We start from the raw sequence: 16,780 nt of genomic DNA, 5'->3' as shown, positions 1-16,780 counted from the left end.
TGAGGTGACTGAAGGTGCTTAGAAGCCGATGGTGGAACAAGGAAAACGGGAGAGTATGCATTGTCTGGGAGTCCACCGGCTTCAAGTGCAAAAGACAGCAAACCCAAGCCAGGAGCAAGCAGGCGGGGGTCCACAGCAGCACAAAAGGGCTGCAGGGCGCCAGGCATGCTCCATCTCCCTGCCTGGGATGTGATTACACAGAGGGCGTCCACCGTCAAAACTCACCAGGCTGGACATTTATGAGAGGTGACCTTTCCGAAGGCATGCTTCAATTTTAAACAAACATTCATCTAGAAACCTAACATACACTTCGTTTCAAGTGCATGAGTCAGCTGGATAGAAGGGTAAAAGCTCAGGACTCTGTCTCAGAGACTGACATTAAATCCCCCAGTGTCCCCTGCCCTCTCCTAGACAGCCTGATCTACCCAGCGTGGCCTGGCTCTCCCAACTCAACCCGCCTCGGCTGTGAAATGGGGCTCCTATCACCTCGCCGTGGGCTGCGAACCTGGAGAGACCACGAAAGGCTTTGATAGAGTGACTATGGAATATACATACTATCAGATTGCTGGGCGGGGGGGACGGGGGGGACCTGCGACCCTCCCGGAGGACAGAAGAGTGAGTTACGACCGTCACGTGGCGCTGGGAGAGCCCCGCCGTCTCTCCTGACACAAGACATCACAGAGCAGCGCACAGACTGTACTTCCTGCCGACGCAGGGCGGGCTCTGTAATCACATCAATAGGAGAGTAAGAGGCCATCTCCCTGGCGCCCTGGTCACCACGACAGGCTGCTGATCCCAGGTGCCCACGACTGCAGGACATCCAGAGCCCCCCGGGATTCCACGTGCTCCCAGGAAGGATCTGTTTGAATGGCACGCCTGGCAGCTAACGCAGAAAACAAGTCAACCGGTGGGGTTAGCGAGTGAAGGGCCACGTTTTGCTCTGGTTTATTCATATGCCCAAGATAAAGGTTGAAATCCTGGCTGATGAGACGGCACATGGGGACGACTGGATGGGACCCAAGCACCTGTGCCAGAACCTTCTCAAGGATGCCCAGCCCAGGGTCAGGGACGTGACGCTGCCCCGGCTCGCTCCTTTGTGGCCCGGGCTGGCATGCCCGCAAGGATCAGTGCTCCACAGGACAGGGACGGCCACACGTGTCCTTCTCTGGGACTGTTCCTGTCACCCCAGAAAGGGGCAGGGGCCTTTCCACCACACAGCCGCCTGAAGTAGAAGCAGCCCCAGGCCAGGGTGCATGCTGGCCCCAAGGTGTACAGGCTGCACGAGGCGCCCCAGCCTCCCCAGAGCTCGAGGACCCCGCAGGGCACTGGACCCTGCACCTCCTTTTTCCATCCCCGGGGCCCAGGATCATCTCGCCCCCCTGGGCCACCTCAGGCTGCGTCCTCTGCCAAGAAAACCCACCTCCCTCTTCCCATTCTGCCTACTTCAAGGCTGGACCAGAGGCGCCTCCTTCAGGAGACCCACAAATATGATGTGCTCTGTCCCCAACCAAGACCCCTCCACCCACCAAGTCCCTCCCCTCGCCCTCCACTCTCCACCCACCCATCCTCTTCCCTCCCTCCCCCCTCTCCACCCACCCAGCCCCTCCCCTCTGACACCTAACATGGACAGCTGCATAGCCTGCAGGGACACAGGGAGAAGGACACCCCCCGCCCCCAAAGAACACCAACCCTGTGTACAAGGTGGGTGGAGCCAGGAGAAACAGAACCAAGAGATGCACCAAAAATTCAGGACAAATGAAGTCCGTGCTTCTGCTTTTTTTTAAGAGAAGAGCTTAGAAGTGATGTGACAATGTGATGCGACAGCATCCCCATGGCTTTTTAACCCCTTCCTTCTTGTTACAAAAGGAAGGGAGAAAAGGCACAAACAGGAAAAAATCACCATTTTTAAGGATGGAAATGATACACAAAGGGGGATAGCAAGGAAACTCCCCCCAAATATTTTGGCAACAGTGTTGAAGAATTATACAGCGCTGGTCTGGTTTTCGCCAACTGTTCTTTGATCCAGGGACAGGCTGGCAAGAAAGGGAAAAAGGACAACTTTTCCTATCAAATTTTTATCAAATCTTAGAAGAAAAAAAAAATTTATTTTTTTGCTTTTTTTAGGGCTGCACCCGAGGCATATGGAGGTTCCCAGGCTAGGGCTCTAATCAAAGCTGCAGCTGCCAGCCTACACCACAGCCACAGCAACGCAAGATCCTTAACCCACTGAGCGAGGCCAGGGATCCAACCTGCAACCTCATGGTTCCTAGTCGGATTCACTTCCGCTGCGCCACAACAGGAACTCCAGAAAAAGTTTTAAATTTAGCATTAGGCCCAGAAGGGTCAGCTCACTCACTGTAAATGTCCATATAATCATATTTCACTAAGCCCACGGGAGCTCACCGGACGAGCCTAAACCTCCTCCACATTTACAAAATCCTGCCAATTCTGTCACTCTCCACCCAGGGTCCCAAACAGAAGCCTAGAACTGGGGCAAGCCCGTCCCCATCTGCCCAGGCCACCAGCCCCACCTGCCAGGTTCTCCCTCAAACACCCATGAGCGCCTTCCTGCTGCCCCTTTGCTGCAACCAGGTCCTCCCCAGGCAGCACTCTGCTTTGCAGGGGCCTCCTACCACCAGGCAAGGCCCTCGCAGCGCACTTGCTGAAAATAAAGAAGACGGCCTCCAAAATGACAAGTGTTTCGATAAAGACTCTGGAATCCGAATTTCTGACTTCTCAGCCCTCCTCCACAAGGAAGCAATGGTGTGTTTACACTAAAGACCGTCTGGGAGTTCCCACTGTGGCGCAAGGGGATCAGCGGCATCTTGGGAGCGCTGGGACGCAGGTTCAATTCTCCAGCCCGGCACAGTGGGTTAAGGATCCAGTGTTGCTGCAACTGTGGCTTAGGTTACAACTGTGGCCTGGATCCGACCCCTGGCCCAGGAATTCCATATGCCGCAGGGGAAGGAAGGAAGGGAGAGAGGGAAGGAGGAGGAGGGGGGGAGAAAGAGAGAAAGAGAAAGAAAGGAAGAAAGAAAGAGGGAGGAAGGACAGAATAAAAAAATAGTGTGAAACATAATTTAAAAAAAAAAAAAAGACAGTCTAAGCAGAGGCAGGGGAGGCTGAGAGCCCAGAGTCCGGTGCTCAGCTCTGGTAGACCAGAAGGCCTACCGGCTCCGAAAGTTCCCGAGTGGGGGGTTGCAGGGGGCTTAGGAGCTGAAAGGTGCGGAGACACACGGGGCTGGTGAGAAGGTAAGAGTCAAAAACGCCTAAAACACACAAAGATGAACCGCACCCGGATCCGCCCGGAGGGCACCCATCCCAGGAGCTATTTCTGAGCTCGAAGGAAAGGAGGAGGCCGGCCCTTCCTGAATCCCTGCTCAAAATAACCCGCTTTACGAGAGACAAAGCAAAGCACGGGGGAAACGGGAGTTTAATTTTACAGATTAAAATGTGGGGGTGGGGATTCAAATGCTTCGCTGATTATTTTCATCCTGCTCTCAAAGGAGCCATGGGTTTTCTATTTAGGAAAACTCTCCGCCAGAAGCAGCCCCACGAAAATAAAACCGGCAGGTGGATTAGGACTGTTCTCCTCCGAGGATAACGGCCAGCGGGTTCAAGTGAGAGCTGAGGAGCTGCTGACACAGACCCCCCGACCCCCGCCACCGTGAAACACTCCCAGAGGCTCACTGGGCATCACCGGAGGCAGGCGTGACCCAGTGACCCCAGCGCTGGCCCTCTGTCCTCACCCAGGTGGTGGTGCTGGCCACAGACACACGTGCTCAGAGGCAGGATGCGGGGTGCCAGGAGGCACGGGGTGTCCAAGGCCAAGGTGGGAGTGGGTCCAAAGCCATCAAGTGCCCTTGAGCACAAGGCCTGCAGAAGCACATGTCCCCAAAGCCCACCAGCATGTGCCCCCCACAGGGACAGGGACAATGAAGTCAGTGCAGGCTTCTGTCACCTCTACCAGCCTGAACGTGGGGCTGGGGAGACAACGGAGGGAAAGAGCAACAGAGGGGTGACCTTGGATAATGAGAGGTGTCCCGGCCAGAGCTGGAACGCACCCCAAACCAAGAGAAAAGTTCCTGGAACCTGGATCCCAGGGTGCCATGACAAGCGTATGCTGAAGCTCGGAGGATGTGCTGTGGCGTCTAGAGAATGTTCCAGGGCCAACGGAATACACTGCTTTACCCATTTATAGAGGACACGAGGCCTGCATTGACGGAGCTGCCATCAGAACCCCGACCAGGTCCGGAGCCCCTTCTCCAGTGGGTCCCACGGCTCAAGGGGCTGCTCCTGACAGCTACACATGGAAGTTTCCATTTTCTACTTCTGTTCTCCGAAAATAAGGGCAGGTGCAGGCAAAGAATCACCTATAAGAGCGGCATGAACTGGAGAACGCAGAGAGGAAAAGAAGATTCACCAAGCACTTGTTCTTGCTTTTGTTGACATTCGAGTGCTAGGTGCCCACAGCAGCCTGGCCCCAGGGCCGCTCTCCTGGGCACCGTGTTCCTGGCCGCATGAGGTTCCTTCCACAGCTGGCTCTGCCCTGCTGCCTGACGGGGCCGGGACACATCTGTCACTGTCATCACCAGGGTGCCGTCTGCTTTGAATCAAGGGGCCTCGTGGACCCAAATGCCCTTACTGTCATCAGAGCCTGGCTGCCTGGGTCAGATGGCACTACCCTCCAGACGCCCTGCAGGTGGACACCTGTCCCCTCTCTGCCCTCGGCCTTGGGGAGCTGGCTTGCTTGATTACGTTTGATCCTCTCCCAGGTAACTAAGTTCCCTTTACACAACAGGGGGGCCCCATAATAAACCCGAATCCATTTGCTAAAAATACTTCAAACCATCACTGCTACCGTTCCATTCCTCCCGTCCCCCCAAGTCCTACAGATGTGGGGGACACAGGGCACTGGCTCATTTGTCACACAGGCCTCACCCAGTGCTCTCTCTATAAAGGACCAAAGATGCACGGGCCAAAGATGATGGTGCAGGAAGGGTTTTTTTTTGAAGGAATCTTCTAGAACGTACACACTTAAATTTATCGGAAGCTCTTTACAAGTCACCTTGAGACACTACCCATATATTCCAACAATTGCATTATTCATTAAAACAAAGCTGACAAAACTAAAACCCTGTTGGAACAGGGTTTTGAGGTGCTGAGTCAGGTCAGCTGGGACTGCAGGCAGGGGCAACCGACCTGCACATCCCAGCACCCGCGGTCACGGGATTGATCAACCACCAAGTCCGCCCCAAGAGCACGGAGCCTCGCTGCTGACGAAGTCACAAAAACATGTGCTCCCAGAATGTCAAAAGGTCTTCTGAGAAGCTTGAGCAGGGCTCAGTTCAGGCGCCCTCCCCTCACAGACGACATCTCCAGCCAGGAATCTGTGACAACTGGCCCCGGTGGATTCCCCCCCCCCAAGGGGCATGGCTCCAGGGGAGTCAGGCTGGAGTGAGAAGGATGTGGCTCAAAAGTAGGTGCCCAGGGCACCTCCACTGTCTAGTCTAAATAACAGCTGCAGAGTTTCCTGGCAGCTTAGCATGTTAAGGATCCGGCATTGTCACTGCTGTGGCGCAGGTGGACAACTGTGGCGCAGGTTCGATCTCTGGCCCAGGAACTTCCACATGCTGCAGGTGTGGCCGAAATAAGTGGAGAGATAGATAGATGACAGATAGATAGATAGAAGACAGACAGACAGACAGGTAACAGAGTGCAGCTGGACAGGCAGCAGCCCGGGCTCTCCTCCTGCTAACCAGGTAACTAGCCTAATGGAGCAGCCAGCGGGTAAGAGCAGTTTCACTAGGTGCCTGTGGAAGCTGCCACATCAGCCACAACACAATGTCGAATGAAAAATGATGACGTACTGAAAACAGAATGTGGAAAGGACGTGATTTATTTAAAACACGTATATTTCAAAAGAAGATTAATTCCCTTCTGAGCTTTTTGGGGGCAGGGCTAGTGAATCCCACATAAACGGAGCTTAACCCTGGGCCATATTCCAGAGCAAATCAGCCACGATGGAATGACACTGTCAACATCGCAGCCACTTGGTCCTGTCACCCGGCCACATGCCTGTTTCCTCTTGTGTAAAATGGTGAAGGCGGTGCCTGCAGGCCCGTCCAGTGCCCAGCAGGGTCTGAAGTGCCAGCAGAAGAAGGTGCCAGAACTACCCCCGGCAGTGTTGCTCAGGGGATGAACTTCTCCCGTTCGCAGTCGCTCCATCCTGCTGGCCACCTTCAGGTCCCAGACAGTTCCAAGACCCCACAACGGAGGCCCCTGCTTGGCCCAGATTATTTAGGGTTGAAAAACATGAATTCCTTCCTGTACAAAGGAAATGGCCCTGCTTATACAAAATAGCACTTTGCTAGTGCAGCTGCACATGGCTTGCCGACTGCAGGAGCCGACCCAGAGCCCGTGCCATGGCTTCGCTGGTAGGAATTCACATGTGGGGCTGTTCCCCAAACCCTAGGCCTCAGAGTAACAGTTTCAGTGGGACGACAGCCACAGCCATGAATATACCTGTAGCAACGTGACTTTCTTCTTTTTTTTTTTTTTTAGGGCCACACTTGTGGCCTGTGGAACTCCCCAGGCTAGGGGTCCAGACAGCACTGTAGCCACTGGCCTACGCCACAGCCACAGCCACCCCAGATCCAACTGGCATCTGCGACCTACAACACAACTCATGGCAACGCCAGATCCTTAACCCACCGAGCAAGGCCAGGGATCGAACCCGTGTCCTTATGGATACTAGCCTGGTTCATTAGCGCTAAGCCACGACGGGAACTCCCTAAAGTGATTTTCTTCTAATTATAATGAGTCAGGAAAAAAAATGGTCTACCAGGAAGGGGAACTTACAGGAAAAGGAATAAAAATACCCAGAAGAAGAGCTGAACTTCACAATTCTTCATGGCTCTTTTGACTCGAGTGATAACTTGCAAAAATAAAAACCAAGATAGGAAAGCAACGAGATGTCCTTCGGGGGTGGGGTGCGGGTGAATGAATAAATAAATCATACATCCAGACAATGGCATACGATTTAGCAGTTTAAAAAAAAAAGAGTTCCTACTGTGGCTCAGTGGGTTAAGAACCTGACACTGTCTCTGTGAGGAGGCCGTTTCGATCCCTGGCCTCACTCAGTGGGTTAAATATCCAGCATTGTCACAAGCTACAGTGTAGGTCACAGATGTGGCTCAGATCTAGTATTGCTGTGACCATGCTATAGGCTGGCAGCTGCAGCTCCGATGCAACACCGAGCCTGGAAACCTCCATGTGCGGCAGGTGTGGTTGTAAAAAGAAAAAAAAAAGAAAAAAGGGGGGCGCTATCAGGCCACTAAAAGGCATGGGGGAGGAGTTCCAGTCGTGGCTCAGTGGTTAAGGAATGCAACTAGGAACCATGAGGTTGCGGGTTCAATCCCTGGCCTCACTCAGTGGACGAAGGATCTGGCATTGCCGTGAGCTATGGTGTAGGTTGCAGACGCAGCTCGGATCCTGCCTGGCTGTGGCTGTAGCGTAGGCCGACATCTGTAGCTCCGATTCGAGCCCTAGCCTGGGAACCTCCATATGCGACGGGTGTGGCCCTAAAAAGCAAAACACAAAAAATCAACAGCCAGACGTTAAAACACAGGCCCAGGTCTGTCTAACAGAGGTGGATAAATGGACTCCTCAAACTGGCCTGGCCTCCCCGTGGGTCCTGGGCAGGTGGCAGGCCTCCGCAGACCTGTGGTCAGCGAGCTACATCTGGTTACAGCCTGGCCAACAGCAAACCTGGAAACAGTTGTTGAATTGAGCAGCTTAAAAATTAACCGCCTCCTCCATTAGCGCAGGGAATGCGAGGAGGCGGGGAGAGACGTGTAAACACTGACTGAGCAGGCAGGCCGTGTGACTCTTAAAGTCCCAGGGCCACCTGTAAGGCTGGAGCAAGGACAGGAAGCCCCCAGAGAGGCTGTGACATCAAAGACAGAAAAGCAAAGGCTCAGCACATTGCTGATCACCCTTCAAGAGCGAAGCTGGTTTCCGCGACTTCCGGGCACCGTTAGCAGACAATCCAGGCCATCCCTGGCCAGACGTGGAGCTGTGCCACCTCACGTCGCCCCCAAACCACCCTGCTGGATCCCCGTCTGCCACCATATTTCTTTTCTTTTCTTTTTTTAATTTTATGGCTGCACCCACAGCCTATGGAAGTTCCCAGGCCAGGACTGAATCTGAGCCACAGCTGTGACCTATGCCGCAACTGCAGCTTTGCTGGATCCTTTAGCCTGCTGTGCTGGGCCGGGAATCGAACCGGTGCCTGTGCATCCACCTAAGCCACTGAAGTCAGATTTTTTGCAAGTGTCTTTTTTAATTTTTTTAGGGCCACACCCATGGCATATGGAGGTTCCCAGACTAGGGGTCGAGTCAGAGCTGGGCCCTAGCTCACGGCTCCACGTCCCTTCCTGAGCCCCTTTTCTGCAGGGTGGCTCTCTTCTTCCACGTCACCCGCTCTACCAAGGGGACATCCTGAGCCAGGTCTGGAGCCTCCCTGATGGTGGCCCTGGTGGCAGCACAGTGACGATGGCAGCAGGGTTCACCACACGCGAACATGCTGGGGAAGGGGGGTTGTTCCCAGCACAGAGGGGACCCACAGCCACACCATCCCAGAGTCAGTAAGTGGACGAATGGGCCAGACATTAGGCCAAAGTCTATATATATATATACATATATATACATTCTTTTTAGCATATGGAAGTTCCCAGGCTAGGGGTTGAATCAGCGCTCCAGCTGCCAGCCCACACCACAGCCACAACAACAGGGCATCCAAGCCGCGTCTGTGACCTACACCGCAGCGCACGGCAATGCAGGATCCTTAACCCACTGAGTGAGGCCAGGGATCGAACCTGCGTCCTCATGGTTCCTAGTCGGGTTCGTTACCACTGAGCCACGACGGGAACTCCCAAAGTCTATGTCCTTGACCATAGATAGCTTCACCCAGGCTCTCGTGGTCTCCAGAGAATTCTGGGCACCCACAGTCACGAACAGACGTGCGGTGATCAAGGACCCGGCCATCCAGGAGAGCCCCATCTCAGCTCCTGGGAGACGCAGCTGCCCCAACCCCCACCCCTGCTCCCCCTTATCTCCAGGGGCGGCTGTGAATTTTTGGCCCTCGTCTGCCCAGAAGCAAGAGCGTTATGGGTTGAGAATAAGAAGGGTCTTTGTTACTGCTGGTGGCATTCCCTCCTGCCATTCAAAGCTACATTATCGAGAAAAATGACGACGGATACATGTCCCCCCATCATGATCTAATGAGAATAAAAGCTTATCTCTCCCTAGCAAGCTGCCAATGACTGTGGCTAGAAATGCCATAATCAGTGATAGTTAAGACTTTTGGAATATTCTTTGAACCAAAGAATTCAATCCCCTAAGTAGCTGGCACCGGGCCTCCGTTAAGAAACAGTGCCAAGAGCAGTGGGGCTCGGTCTGCAGCTGCAGCTCAGGAGTGGCTGTGCCAGCCAGAGTGTCACAGGAGCCACACACAGGCACAGGCACACGTGCACAGACAGGCCGTGCTTCTGGGGGTGGCTCTGCCCTCTGTATGCCCCCCCAACTCCAGCATGACAAGTCACAAGCTACACAGGACAAGGCTCACTACAACTGAGACCCGCAGGGGCCGGGGCGCTTCTAAATCCTTACGAGGCGAGTGGGGACAAAGGCCTCCCAGGTGGTGTCTCGCCCTCGTCCACGGCACATAGGAGTCTCTGCTCCGTCAGTCACTTAGGTCACAGCACACAGCACACTGGAGAGAAGAGCCCAACCGCGGGCAAAGCAGACCTAACATAAACCGAGGTCAGAAATTAAAAAAAGAAAACATAGCTCCCATTGTGGCTCGGGGGTTAAGAACCCGACATAGGAGTTCCTGTGGTGGCACAGAGGAAACGAATCACTAGGAACCATGAGGTTTCGGGTTCGATTCCTGCCCTCGCTCAGCAGGTTAAGGACCCGGCGTTGCCGTGAGCTGTGGGGTAGGTCGCGATGCAGCTCAGATCTGGCATTGCCGTGGCTCTGGCACAGGCCGGCAGCTGTAGCTTCAATTAGACTCCTCACTGGGAACCTCCATATGCTGTGGGTGTGGCCCTAAAAAGCAAAAAAAAAAAAAGAACCTGTATCCATGAGGCTGCGGGTTCGATCCCTGGCCTCGCTCAATGGGATGCGGATCTGGCACTGTCACAAGCTGCAGTGTAGGTCTCAGAGGCACTTGGATTTGGTGTGGCTGTGGCTGTGGCTGTGGCTGCGGCTCCACTTCAGCCCCCTAGCCCGGAACTTCCATACGCCATGGGTGCAGCCTAAAAGAAAAAAACAAAAGGAAAAATCATCCACGGCCACGCCTACGGGTGAGTGGGACCAAGGGCCTCGGCCAGAAAAGAGGAAGCCTTCTCCACAGTGAGGCCGGAAGTGGCAGCAGAAGTGTCCCAAAGCCCCACCACTGGGCCGGGTCTTGAAATGACTAAAACCCACATCATGTGACATCTGGACGGGGCAGTGGGGGTTGTCCGCTTGGGGGCTGGTCACGGGTACCCAGCGCGGAGCTGCACCCAGCCTCTCTCCCCTTCTGCAACTGTCCCAAATGCTTCCTAACAAAGGTTCAAGAAGAAAAGTCATTTAATCTCTTTCTTGAAAAAAAAAAAAAAAAGCAAGGCTCGGGTTGAATTGGAGCTGCAGCCGCTGCCTACACCACAGCCATGGCAACACCAGATCTGAGGGCATCTGAGACCCACGCCGCAGCTCACGACAATGCCGGATCCTCATCCCACTGAGTGAGGCCAGGGATCGAACCGCATCCTCGTGGATACTACATCAGGTTCTTAACCCCCTGAGCCACAGTGGGAACCCAGCATGGAGCTGCACCCAGCCTCTCCCCTTCTGCAACTGTCCCAAATGCTTCCTAACAAAGGTTTAAGAAGAAAAGTCATTCAGTCTCTTTCTTGAAAAAACAGCAGGGCTAGACCCACCTGTGATTTTTCCAGCTTTGTGTGTGTGCACCTGTGTGTGTGTGTGTGTGTGTGTGTGTGTGTGTGTACCCACGTGGGTACACTGTGTGCACGTGTGTGAACTGCATGTGTTGGTGCATGCAGGCACATGTGTGAACTTCATGTCTGCACGCATGAGTGTCGTGTGTGGGGGTGAATGTGTGTGCGTGCGTGTGCCTGTGTGTGTGGTGGGAAGAGTGGGGACACCCGGATCCTGGTCCGCACACGGAGACCACACGCACTTGACGCCAGCTCGACCCCAAGAAGCCCGGCTCCTGCACACATTCCTTCTGCCCAGAGCCCGAGGACCCATTGGGAATCCGAATTCTCAGGAACCGCTGACCCGAGCAGCAACAAAATCCCAAGATTCTCTAAAACCCCATCTCCCTGGACCTCCAGCCACAGGGGCAGCTTGTGGGGCACATGAGGGGGTCCCACAGAGGCGGGGCCCAGGCCCCTCGGAGGGTTATAGCACATCCGCAAATGGTGGGGGTGCAGACACTGAGAGCCAAGCAGAAAAGCAGGGCCCCATGCAGGGGTGCCTTCGGCCCCCACGTGCCACCCCCAGGGCTCCTCACTCCCCGGTAATCAAAGTCCGACGCCCAACCCAGCACACCCTGGCCCCCAGCATTCATGGGTACCATCCAGCAACCGAAGCCCCCCCCACACACACACACACAGGGAATCCACAAACACAGGACATCTGTCTTGATTCAGGGTCCCCAGACTTCTATGACAGCCTGAAAACCCCTCAAAAAGAAGCCAGAAAAATCCTCAAGGCCAGGCATCGTCCCCAGACCTTATCCCTGCCCCTCTGCGCCCAAAAGAGCAGCATGTCGACGTGACTAGAATGAAGGGTCACTTGTGGAGGAAGGGCTGTGACCTGGCCGGGACAAAATGACCCAATTCTTCCCTGAAACCAAATTCACGAGAGTTATTTTTCGATAATGAAAAACATGGATTTCATAGCTCCTCGGTTGATTCTTGAGATGAAAACTATACACGCTATCGGAAAGCATCTAGCAGCCGTTTCTGAAGCGTTTCGTTTCCGTGGCCACAGTCCAAAGCGGGCCCCTGGCGCGCACATCATTCAACGCGGGCCAACTCGGCTCCAGGCGCCCCCGGGGAGAGCAACGCGACACTTACCGCAGCTTCACATGGCTGGTGGCAGGCGTACTTGCAGGCTGCGAGAGAAAGAGAAAAAAGGCGTGTGTTGAGCGCTCGCTCAGGACTCTCTACGTCTCCAAACTCTCAGTCCTCGAAAACGGCCGGACCGAGGGAGGTTTGCCGCTGAAGATGCAGCGCCGACGTGTATCGTGATGCCCAGGAGCCCGGCCACCTCTGCGGGGTCGGCAACGGCGCCAATGGAGCGGGGCACCCGGGGGAGCGGTTACAAGCACGCCGGCTTTCCCGGGGTCCCCGAAGGAGAAAGGCAGTGAATCTGAGCAGGAGAAAGCATCTGTGTTTGCCTGGAAATGACAGCCTCTCGCCGAGAAAAAGAGAAACTTGAAAATGCCCCAGAAGAATCAGGATGGGTGCCTTTAAATTAGGGAGAAGCTGTGGACCTCTGAGGTCCACGCTCCCTGCACTTCCGGACAAGCTCAGAGCTGGTGGTCAGCACCAACCCACATCGGCATTCCTGCGGGGACCCTGCAGCCCGGCCGCTGTGTGGACTGAGGCACCCGTGTGTCGGTCCCGAGGCCCCCACAATGCAGCCTGAGAGCCGGAACCAAAGCGGATTTCACAGGCCAGCCCTCCAGAAGCTGCAGCTGTGCTGGCAGCACAGGAACGCCTGTCCCTCCACGGGGGCTGGGGCATGGCGCTTCCAGGCAGACAGCAGGCCTGGGAGGAGAGGCAGAACGAAGCATCTGCACCACATGAGCCCGGTGCAGGCTCCCCAGGCGGGCATCTGTCTGGTGACCCCCAAGGGGCAGCTGGGGGATGGGGGGCAGGGGCCCTGGCTTGGGGGCACGTGACCTGAGGGCTTCCTGGTCCTCTCCAGCTGGGCTGCCCTGGGCAGGACCAGCGACCTCTCTGGGCTTCTGTTTCCTCCCATGGGATTATCTCGATGCCAAGAGGGGACCATTCAAGGGACCCTGCTTTGAAACTACAAAGCACAAGGTCAAAGTACAAGGTCAACGTACTTTGAATGTGTGGGGTCCAGAAAGCAAACGGCGGCCCCAGAGGTCAGGAGACGGCCCCCGATCCTGGTCAGCACTTCAGGGCTCAAACTCCCCCCACCCCCTGGCCCCCACACGTCCCCTCTCTTGTCTCTGAGCTGGGAACAGAAATCTGGAACTCGCAGTCCACGTGGGACTAAACGAGCATGGAACGAAGTTACCCGGTCCAAGGCTGGGGCTCCTGGAACAGGGAAGAGCTGGGGTCTTTATCTTTGCAAGATTTTTTTTTTTTTTTTTGGCTTCTTGGGCTGCACTCACATCATGTGGAGCTTCCCAGGCTAGAGGTCCAATGGGAGCTGCAGCCACCAGCCTACACCACAGCCACAGCAACATGGGATCTGAACCGCATCTGTGACCTACACCACAGCTCACGGCAACGCCGGATCCTTAACCCACTAAGCGAGGCCAAGGATCGAACACGCGTCCTCATGGATGCTAGACGGGTTCATTCACCACTGAGCCACGACGGGAACTCCAGGATCTATTTTTTAAATTGCCTTTCTAGGCATCCGGGGTGTGTGAAAAGATTCACAAAGACAAGTATTTATTCTACATCTTCTAATGGGTCCACCCTGCAGGGAGTAATGTTCTAATAGAGAGAAGCTGGCCCTCTGGAATACAAGGGGTTTTCACATCAAATTAAACTCTCAGAGAGAGGGACAGGCAGGGACCAGAGGCCAGCAGGAAGGACTGAGAGAGAGAAGAAGGCAGCTGGGGGGCTCCCTCTGGCCTTTGAGTAAGTGACGAGGAGCAGAAGGGCAGGTGACAACTCGCCCTGGGCCCATAGGAAGCTCTGTTCACACACAGACTGCACGGGCGGCCCGCACGGCTCGGCAGCTTGGACAGGAGCACGGTCCCACGTGATGGTGACCCCGAGATGACCTCAGGGAACTTCCTGGTGCCCTGGCCCCGTGCAGCCCCCTCACACAGTGACAGAGCCTGCTCTGTGAGCAGGCAGATGGCAGAGGGCGTGGCGAGTGACTTCTGCCCTGGCCTCCTGGGTCCTTCCCCACCAGCCCCGGGGGCCCAGGTACCAAGCTGTGAGGGCGCCAAGGCAGCCCTGGGGAGGGGGTTCCACATTCCCACAGCCAGCACCACCTTGCCAGCCATGTAGGAGACCACCAGCCTCAGGGGAGCCTTCAGATGAGGCAGCTTTTTAAGCGACGCTGAGCCAGCACTGCCCAGCTGCGTGACTCCCCAGTTCCTGATCCACAGAAGCCGTGAGAACAGAAGCTACCGTCCCAGTGAGTCACTAACTTTGGGGTTAATTATGCAGCACCATATAATTAATACAATAAGCCAATTCGACCCAAAAAGGGGCTCCGATCAGTGGAAGCATGGTGACAGCGGTGTGACATATTCACGGCAGATGGCCAGCTAGGAACCACCTGACAGGGAGAAAGGGTGCAGGGTGCCGGACCCGGCTGCACCCTGCGGGCTGGGAGTCCTCGCTTTGCACCCGGCCTTTCCAACAGAGTATAAACACTGCCGGGGACCGTGTCCAGACCCAGTTTCCAATCCTGTAGCCTCCAGGAGCCAGGGCAGCCCCTGATGCAGGTCCAGCATCCAAGGCCCCCAGCCTCCCTCCGGGGCTCAGCACCTCGTTCACATCCTCCTTGGCACCTCCTCAGCCCTGCTCTGCTGTCTGGGCCTGGAATTCTCTACAACACTCTTCCGTGTGGAATGGACTGGTTTCCTTCTTCGAGACTGGGGCGAGAGCCGCCTCCTCCACCAGGAAGCCCTCCCTCCCTCCACCCTGCCCGGCTCAGGCAAGGCTCAGGGTCTGATGGGACTCCAGAAGTCCTGGCCGCCTTTCAGAGGGATCTCTGTGCATCCACCTCGGCTGCCAGGCCAAGTTCATCCACAGAAGGTGCCAGCTTCCTAGACCAACGCCCTGAAAGGAGGGGCAGAGGCTAACAGAGCACCTGCCCACCCTGCAGCCTGCCCCAGGGGCAAAGCCCTCACTGCGCAGGCACTGCCACATCATCCCCACGCCCACGAAGGAGCTGCAGGTCCTCCCCTGACTCCTCATGGGACAGGAGCTCGGGGATGAGGCGTTATTCCGGGGACCACTGCGAACGGGCCGCATCTGTTCCGGGCCTGCTTTCAGAAGCAGTATCCCGCAGGACTGCACAGGCCAGGGGTCTCCTTACCCTACCGCCCCCCTGCAAGGCAGTCCCCAGGAAGCAGGAAGGGCTCAGAAAGCACCAGAACTTCCCCGACAGGGGGCATCCCCAAACGGCCCAAGCCCGAAAGGACCAAACGTAGCATTTACTTGGACCACAGCCTCGCAGCTACCCCTCCTCTCGGACGCCAAGACCAGCAGCTCATACTGCTGTTTCCTTCCCAGCTTTACTGAGGTATCACTGACACACACAACTGTATGTATTTAAAGTATACAACGTGATGATTTGATATACATACGCATTGTGAAATGCTGACCACAATTGCGTCAACTAACACATCCATCACCTGACACAGGTACCATCTGTGTATGTGTGTGTGTGTGTGTGTGTGTGTGCGCGTGTGTGTCGGGGGGGGGGGGGGTGAGAACACTTCAGAGCCGCTCTCTCGGCATCTCTCAAGTGTACAACGCCCTAGTGTGGACTCAGGCACCACGCTGGGCATCACAGCCCCAGAACCAATTCATCGCATCCCCGCAAGCCGGTACCCTTTGATCAACATCTCCCCACCTGCCCAGCCCCCCAGCCACTCTCCTCCTCTCTGTTTCTAGGAGTTTGATTTTCCAGTTTTTAGTTTCCACACGTCAATGATATCAGACAGTATTCCTCTTCCTCGGTTTGACTGATCGCACTCAGTGCTCGAGACTCGTCCGTGTTGACAAAAGGCAGGATTTCCCACTTGGTCACATGTAAATAACACGCAGCCGTACAGCAGAAATCGGCAGAACCCTGTACGTCAACAATACCTCAAACAATCATTAAATAATATGTCCTTGGGTACGTGTAGTGCGTTTCTCTCCCCAGTCATCCATCGATGGACCCTGGGCTTTTGTAAACATGCTGCTGTGAACATGGGCGTATAGATATCTCTTTAAGATTCTGATTTCCCTTCCTTCAGATAAATACACCCAGGAGTGGGGCTGCTGGGTCACGGGGTAGTTCTGTTTGTTCACGTTTCGAGGCGCCTCTCCACTGCGGTCCTCAGTGGCTGGACCAGTTTACACTCCCAGCGACAGCACACGGGTCCCCTTTCCTGTCCATCCTCGCCAGCATCTGTTTCGGCTTGTCTTTCTGAGGACAGCCATTCTGACGGGGGTGCAGTGTTATCACGTGGGGGTTTCGAGTTGCGTGTCCCTCACGATTAGTGATGCTGGGCACCTCTGCACATACCTATGGGTCATCCGAGTGTCGTCTTTGGAAACTAAACTTTAAGAAACTACCATTTGAGTTTTGGTGTAATATCAAAAAGTCCACAATAATCTGAAGAGGCTATTAAGACATTTTCTTGTCCAAATACCTATCTGCATAGAGCTGGGTTTTCTTCAACCAAAATAACACATTTGTGACGGCTCATTTTATGTGTCAACTTCACTGTGCCACGAGATGCCAAGATATTTGCTTCAACATTATT

General features: G+C 55.1%; 1 protein-coding gene across 4 annotated transcripts in view; it reads right to left on the bottom strand.

Annotated features, from left to right (window-relative positions):
* Nucleotides 1-16,780, bottom strand: part of TNS3 (tensin 3) — a 229,719-nt gene that overhangs the window by 160,364 nt on the left and 52,575 nt on the right. For 2 of the 4 annotated variants that reach the window (XM_047763136.1, XM_047763134.1), the window contains exon 3: nucleotides 12,153-12,190. The exons of the other annotated variants lie outside the window; for them this stretch is intronic. Coding sequence is in view for 1 of the 2 variants with exons in the window: in XM_047763134.1 (XP_047619090.1) it covers nucleotides 12,153-12,190 (38 nt within the window). In the remaining variant the exon portion in view is untranslated. The remainder of the gene's footprint in view (nucleotides 1-12,152; nucleotides 12,191-16,780) is intronic. 4 annotated transcript variants of the gene reach the window in all.

Source organism: Phacochoerus africanus, chromosome 16, assembly GCF_016906955.1.
Source record: "Phacochoerus africanus isolate WHEZ1 chromosome 16, ROS_Pafr_v1, whole genome shotgun sequence".
Classification (NCBI taxonomy): Eukaryota; Metazoa; Chordata; class Mammalia; order Artiodactyla; family Suidae; genus Phacochoerus; species Phacochoerus africanus.
Note: the sequence above shows the minus strand (reverse complement) of the source record. Positions and strands in the feature narration are given on the sequence as shown.